At 41.9% G+C, this 14354-nt stretch overlaps 1 protein-coding gene across 1 annotated transcript in view; it reads left to right on the top strand.

Moving 5' to 3' along the window:
• Positions 1–14354, top strand: part of POLR3G (RNA polymerase III subunit G) — a 65697-nt gene that overhangs the window by 19802 nt on the left and 31541 nt on the right. The window contains exons 3-4 of the mRNA XM_073678687.1: positions 12978–13096; positions 13829–13958. Coding sequence (XP_073534788.1) covers positions 12978–13096; positions 13829–13958 — 249 coding nt within the window. The remainder of the gene's footprint in view (positions 1–12977; positions 13097–13828; positions 13959–14354) is intronic.

Here is a 14354-nt window from a genome sequence, read left to right as displayed (position 1 = left end):
AATCAAGTCTTTTTTATTGTGAAAAGCATGTTACCAATCACAAATGTTTTACATTTTAAAACAACAATACAATAGTAAAGTACATTACAATAACAAACACACCCCAAATTGTATATAAATGATTTTCATAAGCCAACATGTCGCAAGTTTCATGTATAGAATGTCCAATATCAAAATAAATAAATCTCATTCAAAGGTCGTGTGTTCAAACAAATGTTATCTAACATTGAGGCAAGGCATTAAAATGATGATCTGTTCTCCCAACACATACTGTGTATAGATATTATCCATGACAAAAACATCATCTATGACATTAGATTATGTTGCCGATAGAAGTAGTCGATCTGCTATAGTAATCCTGAGTAAGACCTCAGATGCTATTCCTGGAGCAGTCAACCAACATTCCCAGATTTTTACAAATTTTTTAATGCATTCCTTTTAGTGTACATACCCGTTCTTAACAGATAGTTTTATTTATTTTAGATTTCTATTCTTCCAATGTTAAAGAATCTAGCCAGTGCAAAGCCAATAATTTCCTATCTTGAAACAATACCCTAGAGATGGCTATTGCCATAGGAGAAGAATCGACACAGTCTCCCAAAAGACCGAGTACACATAGTCTTTAGTGATGATCGAGCACTAAAATGCTGAAGTGCTCAGTACTTGAAGCGAGCAGGACGGATGCTCGGATTGGCACAATTTAAGTAACGAGTATAATGGAAGTCATTGGGAAACTTGAGCATTTTTCTGGAAGACCCTACCCGGAGGGCTGGGGGGGGCGACAGGAAAATCGCTGAAATAGATTAAAACAGCTCTCAAATGGAATGGAAACAGCATGGGGAAGACGCCTGGATGCATCTTTGACTCCCAAGTCACTGCTGAGATTAATGTTGTCAGAGTATTTTTATGGACTAACAATAAAACATACAAACCCAAAGATAAAAATGGATTTTACAGGAAAAATTGTTTTCTGTATAATGACTTCTATATAAGACAAAATTAGAAAGAGAAAGGAGGGCCTCATAGAAATTCTGTTAAAATTGTTAGGTACTGGGACCCCTAGACTCATAAAGCCAAGTGCAAGTGCTGCCTAAAATTAGAAGGAGGGACTTCAATACATCCTTGGAGCACAAAAATTTTGAACGAGTACAGCATGATGACCCTGTAAAAATTTGCAGCGTGACGCATAATGACCTTCTAAAAATTTAAAGAGAGTGAAGCATAATGACCTTCTAAAATTTTGGATAGAGTGACGCATAATGGCCCTCTAAAAATTTGGATAGAGTTTCTATGATGACTATCTAAAAATTTGGAGATAGTGAAGCATAATGGCCCCCTAAAAATTTGGAGAAAGCAGCGCATAATAATCCACTAAAATGTGGACAGAGACACACATAATGACCTAAAAATTTGGACACAGTGACGCATAATGGCCCTCTAAAAATTTGGACAAAGCAGCGCATAATGACCCACTAAAATGTGGACAGAGAGACACATAATGACCTAAAAATTTGGAGACAGTGACACATAATGGCCCTCTAAAAATTTGGATAGAGTTACTATGATGGCTATCTAAAAATTTGGATAGAGTGACGCATAGTGACCTAAAAATTTGGAGACAGTGATGCATAATGGCCCTCTAAAAACTTAGAGAGAGTGACTATAATGACCCTCTAAAAATTTAATAGAGTTACTATGATGACTATCTAAAAATTTGGATAGAGTAACGCATAATGACCTTCTAAAAATTTGGATAGAGTGACGCATAATGACCTTCTAAATACATGGAGAGAGTGACTATAATGACCCGCTAAAAATTTGGAGATAGTGACTATAATGACCTTCTAAAATTTTGGAGAGAGTGACACATAATGGCCCTATAAAAATTTGGAGAAATCGATGCATAATGACCTTCTAAAAAAATTTAGAGAGTGATGCATAATGACCTTCAAAAATTACGGAGAGAGTGACTTATAATGGCCCTCTAAAAATTTGGATAGAGTAACTATAACGACCCTCAAAAATTTGGATAGAGTGACACATAATGACCTTCTAAAATTTTGGAGAGTGACTATAATGACCCTCTAATAATTTGGATAGAGTGATACATAATGACCTCATAAAAATTTTGAGACAGTGAACCATTATGGCCTTCTAAAGATTTTGAGTGAGGGCCGCCTGATGATCCTACATTTGAATAGGCTTTATGTTCTGCTGCTGTTATGGGGTGGCAGGGCCACCATGCTGGTGTATGGGGCCCGGTGAGCAGAACCAGTCCATACCTCCCCCCTCTTTGGCTTCTGCTCACCGGGACCCAGGGTATTGTGCGCCAAAATGTGCGCCGCTGGGAGCTTTCCTGGAGCTCCACGGCCGTCAAAACAGAATGGCTGTGCAGTTCCATTGAAGCTGCCTCCACCCTTCCTGTGACGTGCTGCGGTGCTGGTGACAGCACCTACGCAATTACATCATCGCATACGCAACAGCATGTACGCGTGCCACTCGCCAGGATACCAGAAGTGGAGCTGCGCCTTCAGGGGATCGTGAGAGGTATGTGTGAAAAACTTATTTATTTATTTTTTTAAATAAAATTAATTAAATGGGTGTGGGGAGACTAAATGATGATCAATTGAAGATGTGGAATGGGGGACAGCGAATGATGACACACTGAGGTGGAGGAGCGCAAATAATGATGAATTGGGGGTGGAAGACAGTAAATGATGAATTAAAGGTGGGGTGGGGAGAGCAAATGATGAACTGAAGGTTGGGTGAGCAAATGATGATGACTTGAAGGTGGAGGGAGAGCAAATAATGATGAGTGGAGGGTGGGGGAGTAAATGATGAGTGGAGGGTGGGGAACAGCAAATGATGAATTGGGGTGGGGGGATGGGGGTGACTCGCCCCCTGGGCCGTGGGGCACTCAGAGCCGGGCAATAGGGAGACGCTGGGGGGTAGTGGTGGCGACCCGGTCCCATGGCTCAGGGTGGTCAGACCAGTGATAGTCTGCTATGTGCTGTAGGTAATGTCCGACTACGCCACCCGTGGATTGCGGCTATTATGAACCGCCGCTGCAAGGCAGACCGCTGAGGCTGATGGTGTTTGCAGCTGGGGTGGTGTGACTCCCCACGGGAAGAGTGCAGCCCCAGGGCAGTGTAGTGGATGGTGGGGGTGATGGTGCACGGAGTCCCAGTACTGTTAGTGCTGACGAAGCAAAAAGACAACGTGTTGCAGTCCAGGGTCTTTTACTCACAGTTCGTATATTCCCAGTCACTTCTGTCAGCAATGACCGCCCGAGCCGTGCTGCGTCCACCAGGTGAGGGGCTCGGTCAACCCCCAGGCAGTTCAGGAACATGGCACAGGACCCCCTTCCATCCTTTCTCTGGCCTGCCCCACCAGTGACCAACTTTTGTCCAGCTACCGCGGATCTGCGCGGGTAAAAGGTTTGGTGAGGTGTCGCACCAATAAATGATCACGACCTCCGGTCTTTGGCTGAGGGTAGTTTCTCCTCCACCAACTTGGGATCCGGTACCCTTAATCTGCCTGACCCTTCACCCGGTATTCTCATGGGCTCTTAGGGTCCCTTCTGCCTTCTTGTTTCTGAGCCCTTCTACACTTTGGGTACTTCTCTTTCTTTGCTGTTCCTTTCTGTTTCTGTTCCTTTCTGTTTCTGTTCCTTCCTTCTGGCTCCGGCCTTCACCCTAGGCCTGCCTCGTGGAGGTATATACCATCCCCTAATGTGTGAGCTCAGGTGACCAGCAACCAATGGGCTCCTACCTACGCTCAGGAACCGTCCCCTCCTGCTCCTACATCACTGGGTTTTCCTCCCCCCTCCCCACTCCAGCCAGGGACATGTTCTGTCGTGCCTGCATTACTGTACTAATGGGAGCACCGTTGAGCTGTTCCCCGGAAATGGGGCGTGTGTGATGCACGCAGCTAACTGGGCCCTGGTCCATACTCCATCCTTACCCGGGAGTGGAATATCACACCTCTGGCAGAGGTGCAGTACCCCTGTAGCGGCCGAACCCTCGGGGCGCTACAGGGGCATCAAATGATGAATTAAAGGTGGATGTGGGGAGAGCAAATGATGATGACTTGAGGGTGGGGAAGTAAATGATGATGATTGGAGGGTGGGGGAGAGCAAATAGTGATAAATTGAGGGTGGGGGAGAGAAAATGATGGCAGGATGAAGAAGAAAAGCGAAGATGAAGGACCTTAACCAGAGACGTCACTGGTGAGTCAGTGTCTTATCTGTACACTTACACTATAGACTATATACTATGTACAAAGCTCCTGTGTATAATGTCACTGGTGATCCCCGTATTACCGGTACACTGACACTATATACAGGGTTCCTGTGTATCATGGCACTGGTGATTACTGTATTACCTGTACATTGAAACTATATACAGAGCTCCTGTGTATAATGTCACTGGTGATCGCTGTATTACCTGCACACGATACACCATATACAGAGCTCCTGTGTATAATGTCACCGGTGATCACCATTATCTGTACACTGACACTATACACTGTACACTTAGGGCAGACGTTAGGGGCAGGCAAACTAGACATTTGCGTAGGGCCCCCACTCCCCTATGGGTTCCCCATTGGCCGCAATGGGGCCCGTGAGTCAGGGGGGGCGGCGGCGCCGGCTCCCCCTCTCATCCCCGCTTTGCTACGTATTCAAGTGTATCGGTATCATAGATGCATTATATTATATGGGGCTGCATTACACTATATGGGTACTGCATTATACGTTATGGGAGCTGCATTATATCCTATGGGGGCTGCATTATACTCCATCAAGGACTATGGGGTGTGAATTACACTACAGTATATGTACTATATAGGGGCTCCATCATACTCTATGGAGGACTATGGGGTGTATTATACTGTATGGAGGTCTATGGGGAGTGCATTATACTGTATGGATGCCTATAGGGAGTGCATTATACTGTATGGAGGCCTACAGGGAGTGCATTATACTGTATGGAGGCCTATGGTGAGTGCATTATACTGTATGGAGGCCTATGGGGAGTCCATGGTACTGTATGAAGGACTATGGGGTGTGTATTATACTATATGGAGGACTATGGGAAGTGTAGTATATGTAGTATAGTATATGGATTACTATGGTGTGTGCATTATACTGTATGGAGGACTATGAGATGTGCATTATACTGTATGGAGGACTATGTGGTGTGCATTATACTATATGGAGGACTATGGGCAGTGTATTATATTATATGGAGGACTATGGGGAGTGTATTATACTATATGGAGGACGAACGGGAGTGTATTATTATTTATACTATACGGAGGATTATGGGGAGTGTATTATACTATATAGAGGACTATGGGGCACATTATACTATGTGTAGGCCTATGGGGTATGCATTATACTATATGGAGGACTATCGGGCACACTATACTATGTGGAGGACTATGGGGTGCATTATAATAAACAAGCATAATGCTTCCTATTCATTGGGTGACTGTATTTATGCCGGAACAAAAATCATTGTTCTCGGCAGCACATTGCCTGGTGAAAACTGCAGATATGCTGCTGATAGCATGATACTGAATGGGGACAGATTGATCTATTAGCGATTGTTCTGTCCCCATCATTCTTCCTCAGCCAGTGTAAAAAGGCTGGGAAACAAATGTCAAATGACTTCAGAATTGTCGATTAACGTCCGTTTAACTGCCTGAACTCAGAGCATGTAAATACAACCAAAATGTTTCTGTGTGATGGTTCAATATGTTAGCATTTGAGGCCCCACTTTAAACTTTTGGCCAGGGCCCCACTTTCTTTAAAATCGGTCCTGTGTACACTATGTATAGAACTCTTGTGTATAATGTCACTGGTGATCCTTGTATTACCTGTACACTGACACTATATACAGAGCTCCTGTGTATAAAGTCACTGGTGATCACTGTATTACCTGTACACTGACACTATACACAGAGCTCCTGTGCATAAAGTCACTGGTGATCCTTGTATTACCTGTACTCTGACACTATATACAGAGCCCCTGTGTAAAATGTCAATGGTGATCACTTTATCACCTGTACACTAAAACTATATACAGAGCACCTGTGTATAATGTCACTGGTGATCACTGTACATTGTATAGTATGTACAGAGCTCCTGTGTATAATGGCTCTTATGGTAATATTATTATTGTGGTTTTTCATTAATGATCAGTATTGTAGTATTCAGTCACTATGTGGTGGTAATATGTGGTCTGGTCATGGTGTGGCTGTATTTGTCCCATGTATGTGGTATTATTCAGTCTCTATGTGGTGGTAATATGTGGTCTGGCCATATATGGGACGGTATTTGTTCCTTGCATGTGGTATTATTGGTCATTTTAAAAAATGTACGTGACAGTTAAAGAAAAATAATTAAAAATATACCTAAAAAGTAGAGTAGGGCCCTGGTGGCAAGCTTAAAAAATCTTTTGGCCTAAATAAAAGCTGATGGTTATATATGTGATATGGTGTTAACAGTTTCACCTGACCCACAGCCTCTGCGTGCACCATCAGCAGCACATCCACTTCCCCGTCGCTTTCTTCACCCCTTGCGCATTTTAAATTAGGCATATATTCCTGCAAACTTTCCAATATTAATATGAAAAAACAAATATTTAGCTCTGAAAAGGACTTTTTCGTTTAATGATACAGCAGTGGTATACAAGTACTTCAATAGCAATAAAAACAGCCTGTATATCTGTAATCTAAAATTATCCCTCCACTGCAATAGCAATATTAAACCCTGGCTATATCCCTGCTCTAAAATAATCTCTCCCTCCTATAACAACTCTCACTGAACTATTTTCTGAACAGAGTATGCCGAGCATCGTGTCACCTGATCTTATATAAGACCCCATGACGCGATGCGGCTGGCCAATCACAGTAATGCCAGTAGCCAACATAGCTTTGGCATTACAGTGTAAGACAGGCAATCCTCACATGTTTATTGTCTGTCTAACAGCATCTGCGATACTCGATCGAGTAACGAGCATACCCGAGCATCCCAATGCTTGATCGAGTATCGAGCAGTGACAACCACGCTCACTTATCACTACTCTGCAACTTTCAGAAATTCTACTAGGAAAATATAACAAAAGTTTTCTGAACCCACTGTTCTTTGTTGCTGTTCTGCTGAATACGCCAGTCGGGCATGCAGGAGCACGCCTTGCCGTGCACCTCCTCCTGAGATGTATTCCAGTCAGAGACCGGAGTTTATTTCTGGCTAAGGACACAGCACTAAAGAACTTTTCATGAGAACTTCATCCATCAGTTGTGCCACAATTATGTCACTTATCGAAGCTTTTTATGCCAGAATACTGGCTTAAAAGCTTTGACGAATCAAGCCCATAGTGGTGATAATTAGCATCCAGAGCATGTGTCTATCAGAGGTAGCAGTCATCGGGGAAAGGATACAACGATTTCTTATCGCGCTTCGCTTCATCCTTTCCAGTCTTCTGGCCATTCTCCAGTCATCCACACTTTTTACTTTGACATCCCATTTAGGACATTCACAGGTGAAGCATCAGGGTTATGCTAACGCTATCTTCAGGCATTGCATATTTGCTACAGATATTCAGAGCGTCTTTGCGTATGTCAGTAAATCTACACTGTGCTGAAAATTTTGGCACGAAAATGAATATGAAGTGCGGAATGTCAAATCTTGGAGACTGGAGACGGTGAAATCTGCTCATACCACATGTGGATTTTGCTGCAAAAAAATATGCAACAAATCTGCTACATATGAACATACCCTTAATCTGATCTCCTGTCCCTTTAAGAAGTTGCTTCCCGATGAGCTCACCTGCTGGTAATGTGAGTCCTACTATTGAACAGGTGATGTCCTGCGATCAACTCTGGTCAGGGAGCTGGATGTCTCCGGAGAAGATCGGATTGTGCATTTCATCTAAAAATCATCAGGTTCTTCTGGTGAACAATCATACATTTCAATTATTATTATTATATTATGATTTCATATGAAACATAGAAGATGATTTGTCTGTAAAATATGTATGACATAAGGTGAAAAATTCATAATGAATTGATTTTGGGTGCATTTATTGTGTATATGTATATTATATATATATATATCTCTGTACTGTCCTTACATGGCACAAGCAATGTACACAGCGATGGGACACTTTGCCTTTGATCCAAAAGGGATGTTGCTGTTGTGACTTCTCATATCCTAGAACAGTTTTCCATACTGCATCTGTCCTGTATGAGGCTTTTTCATTCTGGCATTTGCCACTTTTTTTTTTTCCAACCGTAGGAATACAACACCATTAGGCTATGTTCACACGTTGCGTGTTTGCTACTTTTTTTTATGTAAATTCCTGAAATCTCATGCTCACGTTTTGTTTTTTTTCCTGACTGAATTGGAAAACTGCAGCTGTCAAATCTTTCAGCGTTCTGCAGCATTTTTTCACATAGAGAAAGCAGTGAGTAAATGTAAAAAAAAAAAACAGCAAAAATGTTGCCATCAGTTGATGAAAAAAAGCAAATACAGCAGGATATAAATTCCATTTACTTTTGTGATTCACCCCCCCCAAATGTCTTGGCATCTTCTTCACCTGAGCATGGATGTTGGTTTTAGTGATATGTGTGATAGTAAACCATGAAACAACGCCCTTCCAACTCATTGACTTGCGTTGGGTAAACCATGTATGTCCAATACTCTCCATGCTGTTATTACATTTGCAATTATGAATTTTTTCATGAACTTATTACCTTTTTTTTTTTTTTTTATTCAGAATAGTCAGTAATAAGTTTTATGGTTTCACATACTGAACATCCTGCATTAGTGGCCTAACTTGTATTGTTTATGCTCGCAAGGTGGAAGCAAAGCTGAACTTTGGGATCCTGAAAAACACTGCAAAAAAGCCAACAAAACCTGCTTTTTGTCTGTAGTTTTTTTTACTGCCAAGAGATCAGGTTTTGGCTGCAGAAAAAAAAACAATGTTTTAACATAGCCTTATAGTTTCCTGTAGAAATTTATCACATTGGTGTATTGGGATCCATGTTGTTACCATGTGGTATAGAAAGTGTTGTAATAGATTCATGTGTTACAATCTGGGGGGCCGGGTTTTGCCATGGCTTTGAGCAGAACAATCTAGCTCTATAGTGACCAGAAATTTGCAGCCTGCTCTACGCTATAGCTTCTAGGAGGAAGAGAAGAACCAGGTTAGAGGCTTTGTCCAGCACATGTAACTATTCAGTCCATGATATTATATAGTGACCCTCTCAGTGGTAATAATTGATTGTGGATGGATTTATACGTGTCACTTGTGATTAGTGTATAGTATCGAACACTGCGCCATTCCACAAGATCACCGCATCCATGTACCGCTGGCACAATACACAAGCTTTGTCCCTCACAAAAGATAATAAACAAGTGGCCAATCGAATGTAAGTTCACAGTTTGTAAAATTGGGAAAGTTTGACCATGTCTGTGTTTTTGTTTTTAATTATAAAATAATTTTATTTTTTATTCTTATCATTTGCTAAAAGCCCCCTACACATAAAAGTTTGCCAAATTAAAAAATGTATCCGAACTTTCAGACTCTCCTTTGGCAGATGATGTTAGGTGGGAGCAGGCTCAGGCATGGTGGGAGCAGGCTCAGGCATGGTGGGAGCAGGCTCAGGCATGGTGGGAGCAGGCTCAGGCATGGTGGGAGCAGGCTCAGGCATGGTAGACTATGTCCCACAATGATTATTTGGTGAGTTTTTGATGTTGCAGCATTTCTGCACCTTCATTGCACCTAGTTCATTGCGATTTTGCATACAATTTTTTTGACATGCAGTTTTATTGTCTCTTGTTGGTATATCATATCTTAAATTAAGATGTATTGTTTTTGATACATTGACAATTTTTATTGATACAGTCATGTACGAATTACATGTGTGTTTCCAAAGCAGAAAATCGCTAAAAACAAATGTATGTTTTTTACCTGTGGATTTTACACATTTAATGCAAGTCTATTCAGAAATTCGCACACAAAACTCGGCGTACCCGCAAGAGAAATTGACATGTTGCAGATTTAAAAAATGCACCGCAGGTCAGTTTCCACAGTAGACATGAGATTTCTATAAATCCCATCAACTTTATTGGAATAGTAAAATGCTGCATATTTTTACAGGAAACATGTACAGTATAAAAACTCATCATAGGTATTTGAAGGGGTTATCCACTACTAGGACAACCCTTTCTTAATCTAAATGTTTGCCCCCGTTTAAAAAAAAAAAAAAACTACACTTTTATTCTCCCCTCCCGTGATGGCGCTGTTCCAGCGGTGTTAGCACTCACTTTCCAGGGGTTCACATGAGCCTTCTGCTCAATCAGTGATGTTGTCACTGTCCCTGACAACATACATTCGGACATATTGAACATCAACAGGAAGTCATGGCTGCAGCTGCTGTCTGACTTCCTGTTCACGTTTGATTTGTCCGATGGCGGGGACAGTGACGCCAACGCTGATTTGGCGTAGAGCTCACGTGACATAACCTCATGTGAACCCGGGAAAGCCAGTGCAGACACTGCTGGAACAGCGCCGGTACCAAAGGTGAGTATACAGTTAGGTCCATATATATTTGGAGAGAGGCAACATTTTTCTAATTTTGGTTCTAGACATTACCACAATGAATTTTAAACAATTCAGATGCAGTTGAAGTTCAGACTTTCAGCTTTCATTTGAGGGTATCCACATTAAAATTGGATGAGGAGTTTCAGCTCCTTAACATGTACCACCCTGTTTTTAAAGGGACCAAAAGTAATTGGACAAATTAAATAATTGTAAATAAAATGTTCATTTCTAGTACTTGGTTGAAAACCCTTTCTTGGCAATGACTGCCTGAAGTCTTGAACTCCTGAACATCACCAGACGCTGTGTTTCCTCCTTTTTGATGCTCTGCCAGGCCTTCACTGCGGTGGTTTTCAGTTGCTGTTTGTTTGTGGGCCTTTCTGTCTGAAGTTTAGTCTTTAACAAGTGAAATGCATGCGCAATTGGGTTGAGATCAGGTGACTGACTTAGCCATTCAAGAATATTCCATTCTTTCCTTTAATAAACCTCTGGGTTGCTCTGGCTTTGTTTTGGGTCATTGGTCGTCGTTTCATACTACAGATGGACAATCAGTTTGGCTGCATTTGGCTGGATCTGAGCACACAGTATGGCTCTGAATACATCAGAATTCATTCGGCTGCTTCTGTCCTGTGTCACATCATCAATAAACACTAGTGACCCAGTGCCACTTGCAGCCATGCATGCCCAAGCCATCACACTGCCTCCGCCGTGTTTTACACATGATGTGGTATGCTTTGGATCATGAGCTGTACCAAGCCTTCGTCATACTTTTCTATTTCCATCGATCGGATAGAGGTTGATCTTGGTTTCATCTGTCCAAAGAATGTTCTTCCCGAACTGTGCTGGCTTTTTTAGATGTTTTTTAGCAAAGTCCAGTCTAACTTTTTTATTCTTGATGCTTATGAGTGGCTTGCACTGTGCAGTGAACCCTCTGTATTTACTTTCATGCAGTCTTCTCTTTATGGTAGATTAGGATATTGATACGCCTACCTCCTGGAGAGTGTTGTTCACTTGGTTGGCTGTTGTGAAGGGGTTTCTCTTCACCATGGAGATTATTCTGCGATCATCCACCACTGTTGTCTTCCGTGGGTGCCCAGGTCTTTTTGCATTGATGAGTTCACCAGTGCTTTCTTTCTTTCTCAGGATGTACCAAACTGTAGATTTTGCCACTCCTAATATTGTAGCAATTTCTCGGATGGGCTTTTTCTGTTTTTTGCAGCTTAAGGATGGCTTGTTTCACCTGCATGGAGAGCTCCTTTGACCGCATGTTTACTTCACAGCAAAACCACCCAAATGCAAGCACCACACCTCAAATCAACTCCAAGCCTTTTATCTGCTTAATTGAGAATGACATAACCAAGGGATTGCCCACACCTGTCCATGAAATAGCCTTGGAGTCAATTGTCCAATTACTTTTGGTCCCTTTAAAAACAGGGTGGCACATATTAAGGAACTGAATCCCCTAAACCCTTCATCCAATTTTAATGTGGATACCCTCAAATGAAAGCTGAAAGTCTGATCTTCAACTGCATCTGAATTGTTTTATTTAAAATTCATTGTGGTAATGTCTAGAACCAAAATTAGAAAAATGTTGTCTCTGTCCAAATATATATGGACCTAACTGTAAGTGCTATTTTAATGGAGGCAAACATTCAGATTGAGAGGGGATTGTCCTAGTAGTAGACGACCCCTTTAACCTTAAACTACGACACTGGATCCTTTTCTTCTTCCAGGAGATAAGCTCCTAACAGAGGTGTTTAGCAGCAGATTACTCCCCTCTTCCCATTAAAAACACATGCATGCTTGGTCAGGCTTGCGCATGTAGGGGTGAATCAGGAAAAATAGCTGTTGGCTGAACAACCATTTGGTCGACCCTAATCCAAGTTACATGGGCACCCCTTGGTGGATTTTGGTAGCAAATTCCAGCAAAAAAAAAATGGTTATGCCAAACAGCAATGTATTTTGTAAAGTAGCACCAATAAACCAATAAACCTGAGAAGCTTATTAAAAAGAATCAAAAAACATCACATTATATTTGTTGCAGTTTTATCAGATCTGTGTTGCAGATTTCAATGACAATAGCCCATGTATTTAGAGGTCGTCTTGGTGTGGGGATGGTCCGGCTTTCTGTGGGGTGGTCTTAGCATACAAATACAGTCTCCAGTTTGTGCAATCCAACCATTGGATCCCTAAACATAAAGTTAATAAAGATACCAGCGCTGGATGTGATTCTTTCGGCTGTATCATTACTTTCTTTTTTTGCTTATTTATACACTCCTAAAGTAGTAATAATATAATAATGACAATATTTTAAAAGGTTGTCATATAATTATAATCATCACCACTGATTTTGTTTTTTTTTAACAGGTATGGCTGGTAAAGGAAGAGGGCGAGGGTCAAACTTTACATTTGACCTGCAAGCAATTGGCTTTTCAAGGGGTGATGCTCTCCCAGAGACTCAATCACAGCCCATGCCCCTGTACCCGGTAAGTGCTGCAGTAGTGTTGTTAATGCTATGGTTTTCAAAGGCCTCATGCGGCCGGCTGTTTTTTGCGTACGAATGCTATCTATGATTTTCATGGATGGCACTCTTGCTTATGGGGCCAGTCACATGTCTGATTTTTTTTTTTCCCCCTTGGACTAAGTGCGTGTGCTTGGATCAAAATCAGCAATGAAAGTCAATGGGTCCATGAAAAAAAAACGGACTGCACTCAGATTACATCCAAGTGAGGGCCGAATTTTTTTCACAGACTGTCAGAATGGAGAAGGTGGAGAAATTTGTTTTTTATAAATTTCTCCAAGTACGAGAAAATCGGATGACACTCGTACCACATTCTGATCAAACTCTTATCAGAATAATCAATCCGATTTTCTCTTGCGCAAAAAAAATCAAACATCTGAACGAGACCTAAAAGAGAGAATAATTACAATCAAGGCAAAGGTGGGAGGTGTATTTCTGTTCAATTCTGCATTAGGACAGAGACCCTTTCAGGTCTTTGTTGTGGTCTATGATGATGGGTGGATGGTAGGAAATGCATGCTGCTCCCTCCTTATGGATCCAAACTGGTTCATATAGTCAGGACGATTTTCTTGGTATTGATTGCGGAGTTATAGGAATGTGCACTATACATTACTAGGTATAATAATATCTGTATATTCATGAATGCTATGTTGTCCCTTGTAAGCTAAATGCTTGATGTTGTTTCTGCTGATTCTAGCACACAGACTTCAAACCGTCTTCTTTACTAGAAGGGGAAGAACAGAGCTACTTATTGGCATTGAAACAAGAACTGCGAGGAACCATGAAATTTTTACCGTACTATATGGGAAACACCGATGAAAAGCAAAGTATGGTATATTGAGTTCTGAACAAAATGTTACATCACAACATAAACTCTGGGTAATATATATAATTTGTATTTTACCAGTATGTCCATCATAACGGCACGACAGTAGTTAAGTCCTCTGTTCCTCTAGGGACAGGAAACACATGAGAGGTTAAAGCCCCCCCCCCTCATCACACCCTCAGTGTTTTTCCTGTCCCTAGCAGGATGCTATGGAGAGGTTCTCTGAAGATCGAAGTTACCTGAGAGCCAGGGGGATCGGGGGGGGGGGGGGGTCTGAAAACTTTCCCCTTCCTTCGGTCCAGAGGCTCTTCGCTGATACTCCACTGCGGGATCCCTCAGCCAGAAAGCCGCTGTATCCCCCGGACTGGGGGCTCTGAGCGTTGCACTGACCCGCCGG

This window comes from Phyllobates terribilis, unplaced genomic scaffold, assembly GCF_046119375.1.
Source record: "Phyllobates terribilis strain yellow unplaced genomic scaffold, ASM4611937v1 Scaffold_1__5_contigs__length_1240528914, whole genome shotgun sequence".
NCBI lineage: Eukaryota > Metazoa > Chordata > Amphibia > Anura > Dendrobatidae > Phyllobates > Phyllobates terribilis.
This window is presented reverse-complemented; position numbering and strand designations above follow the sequence as displayed.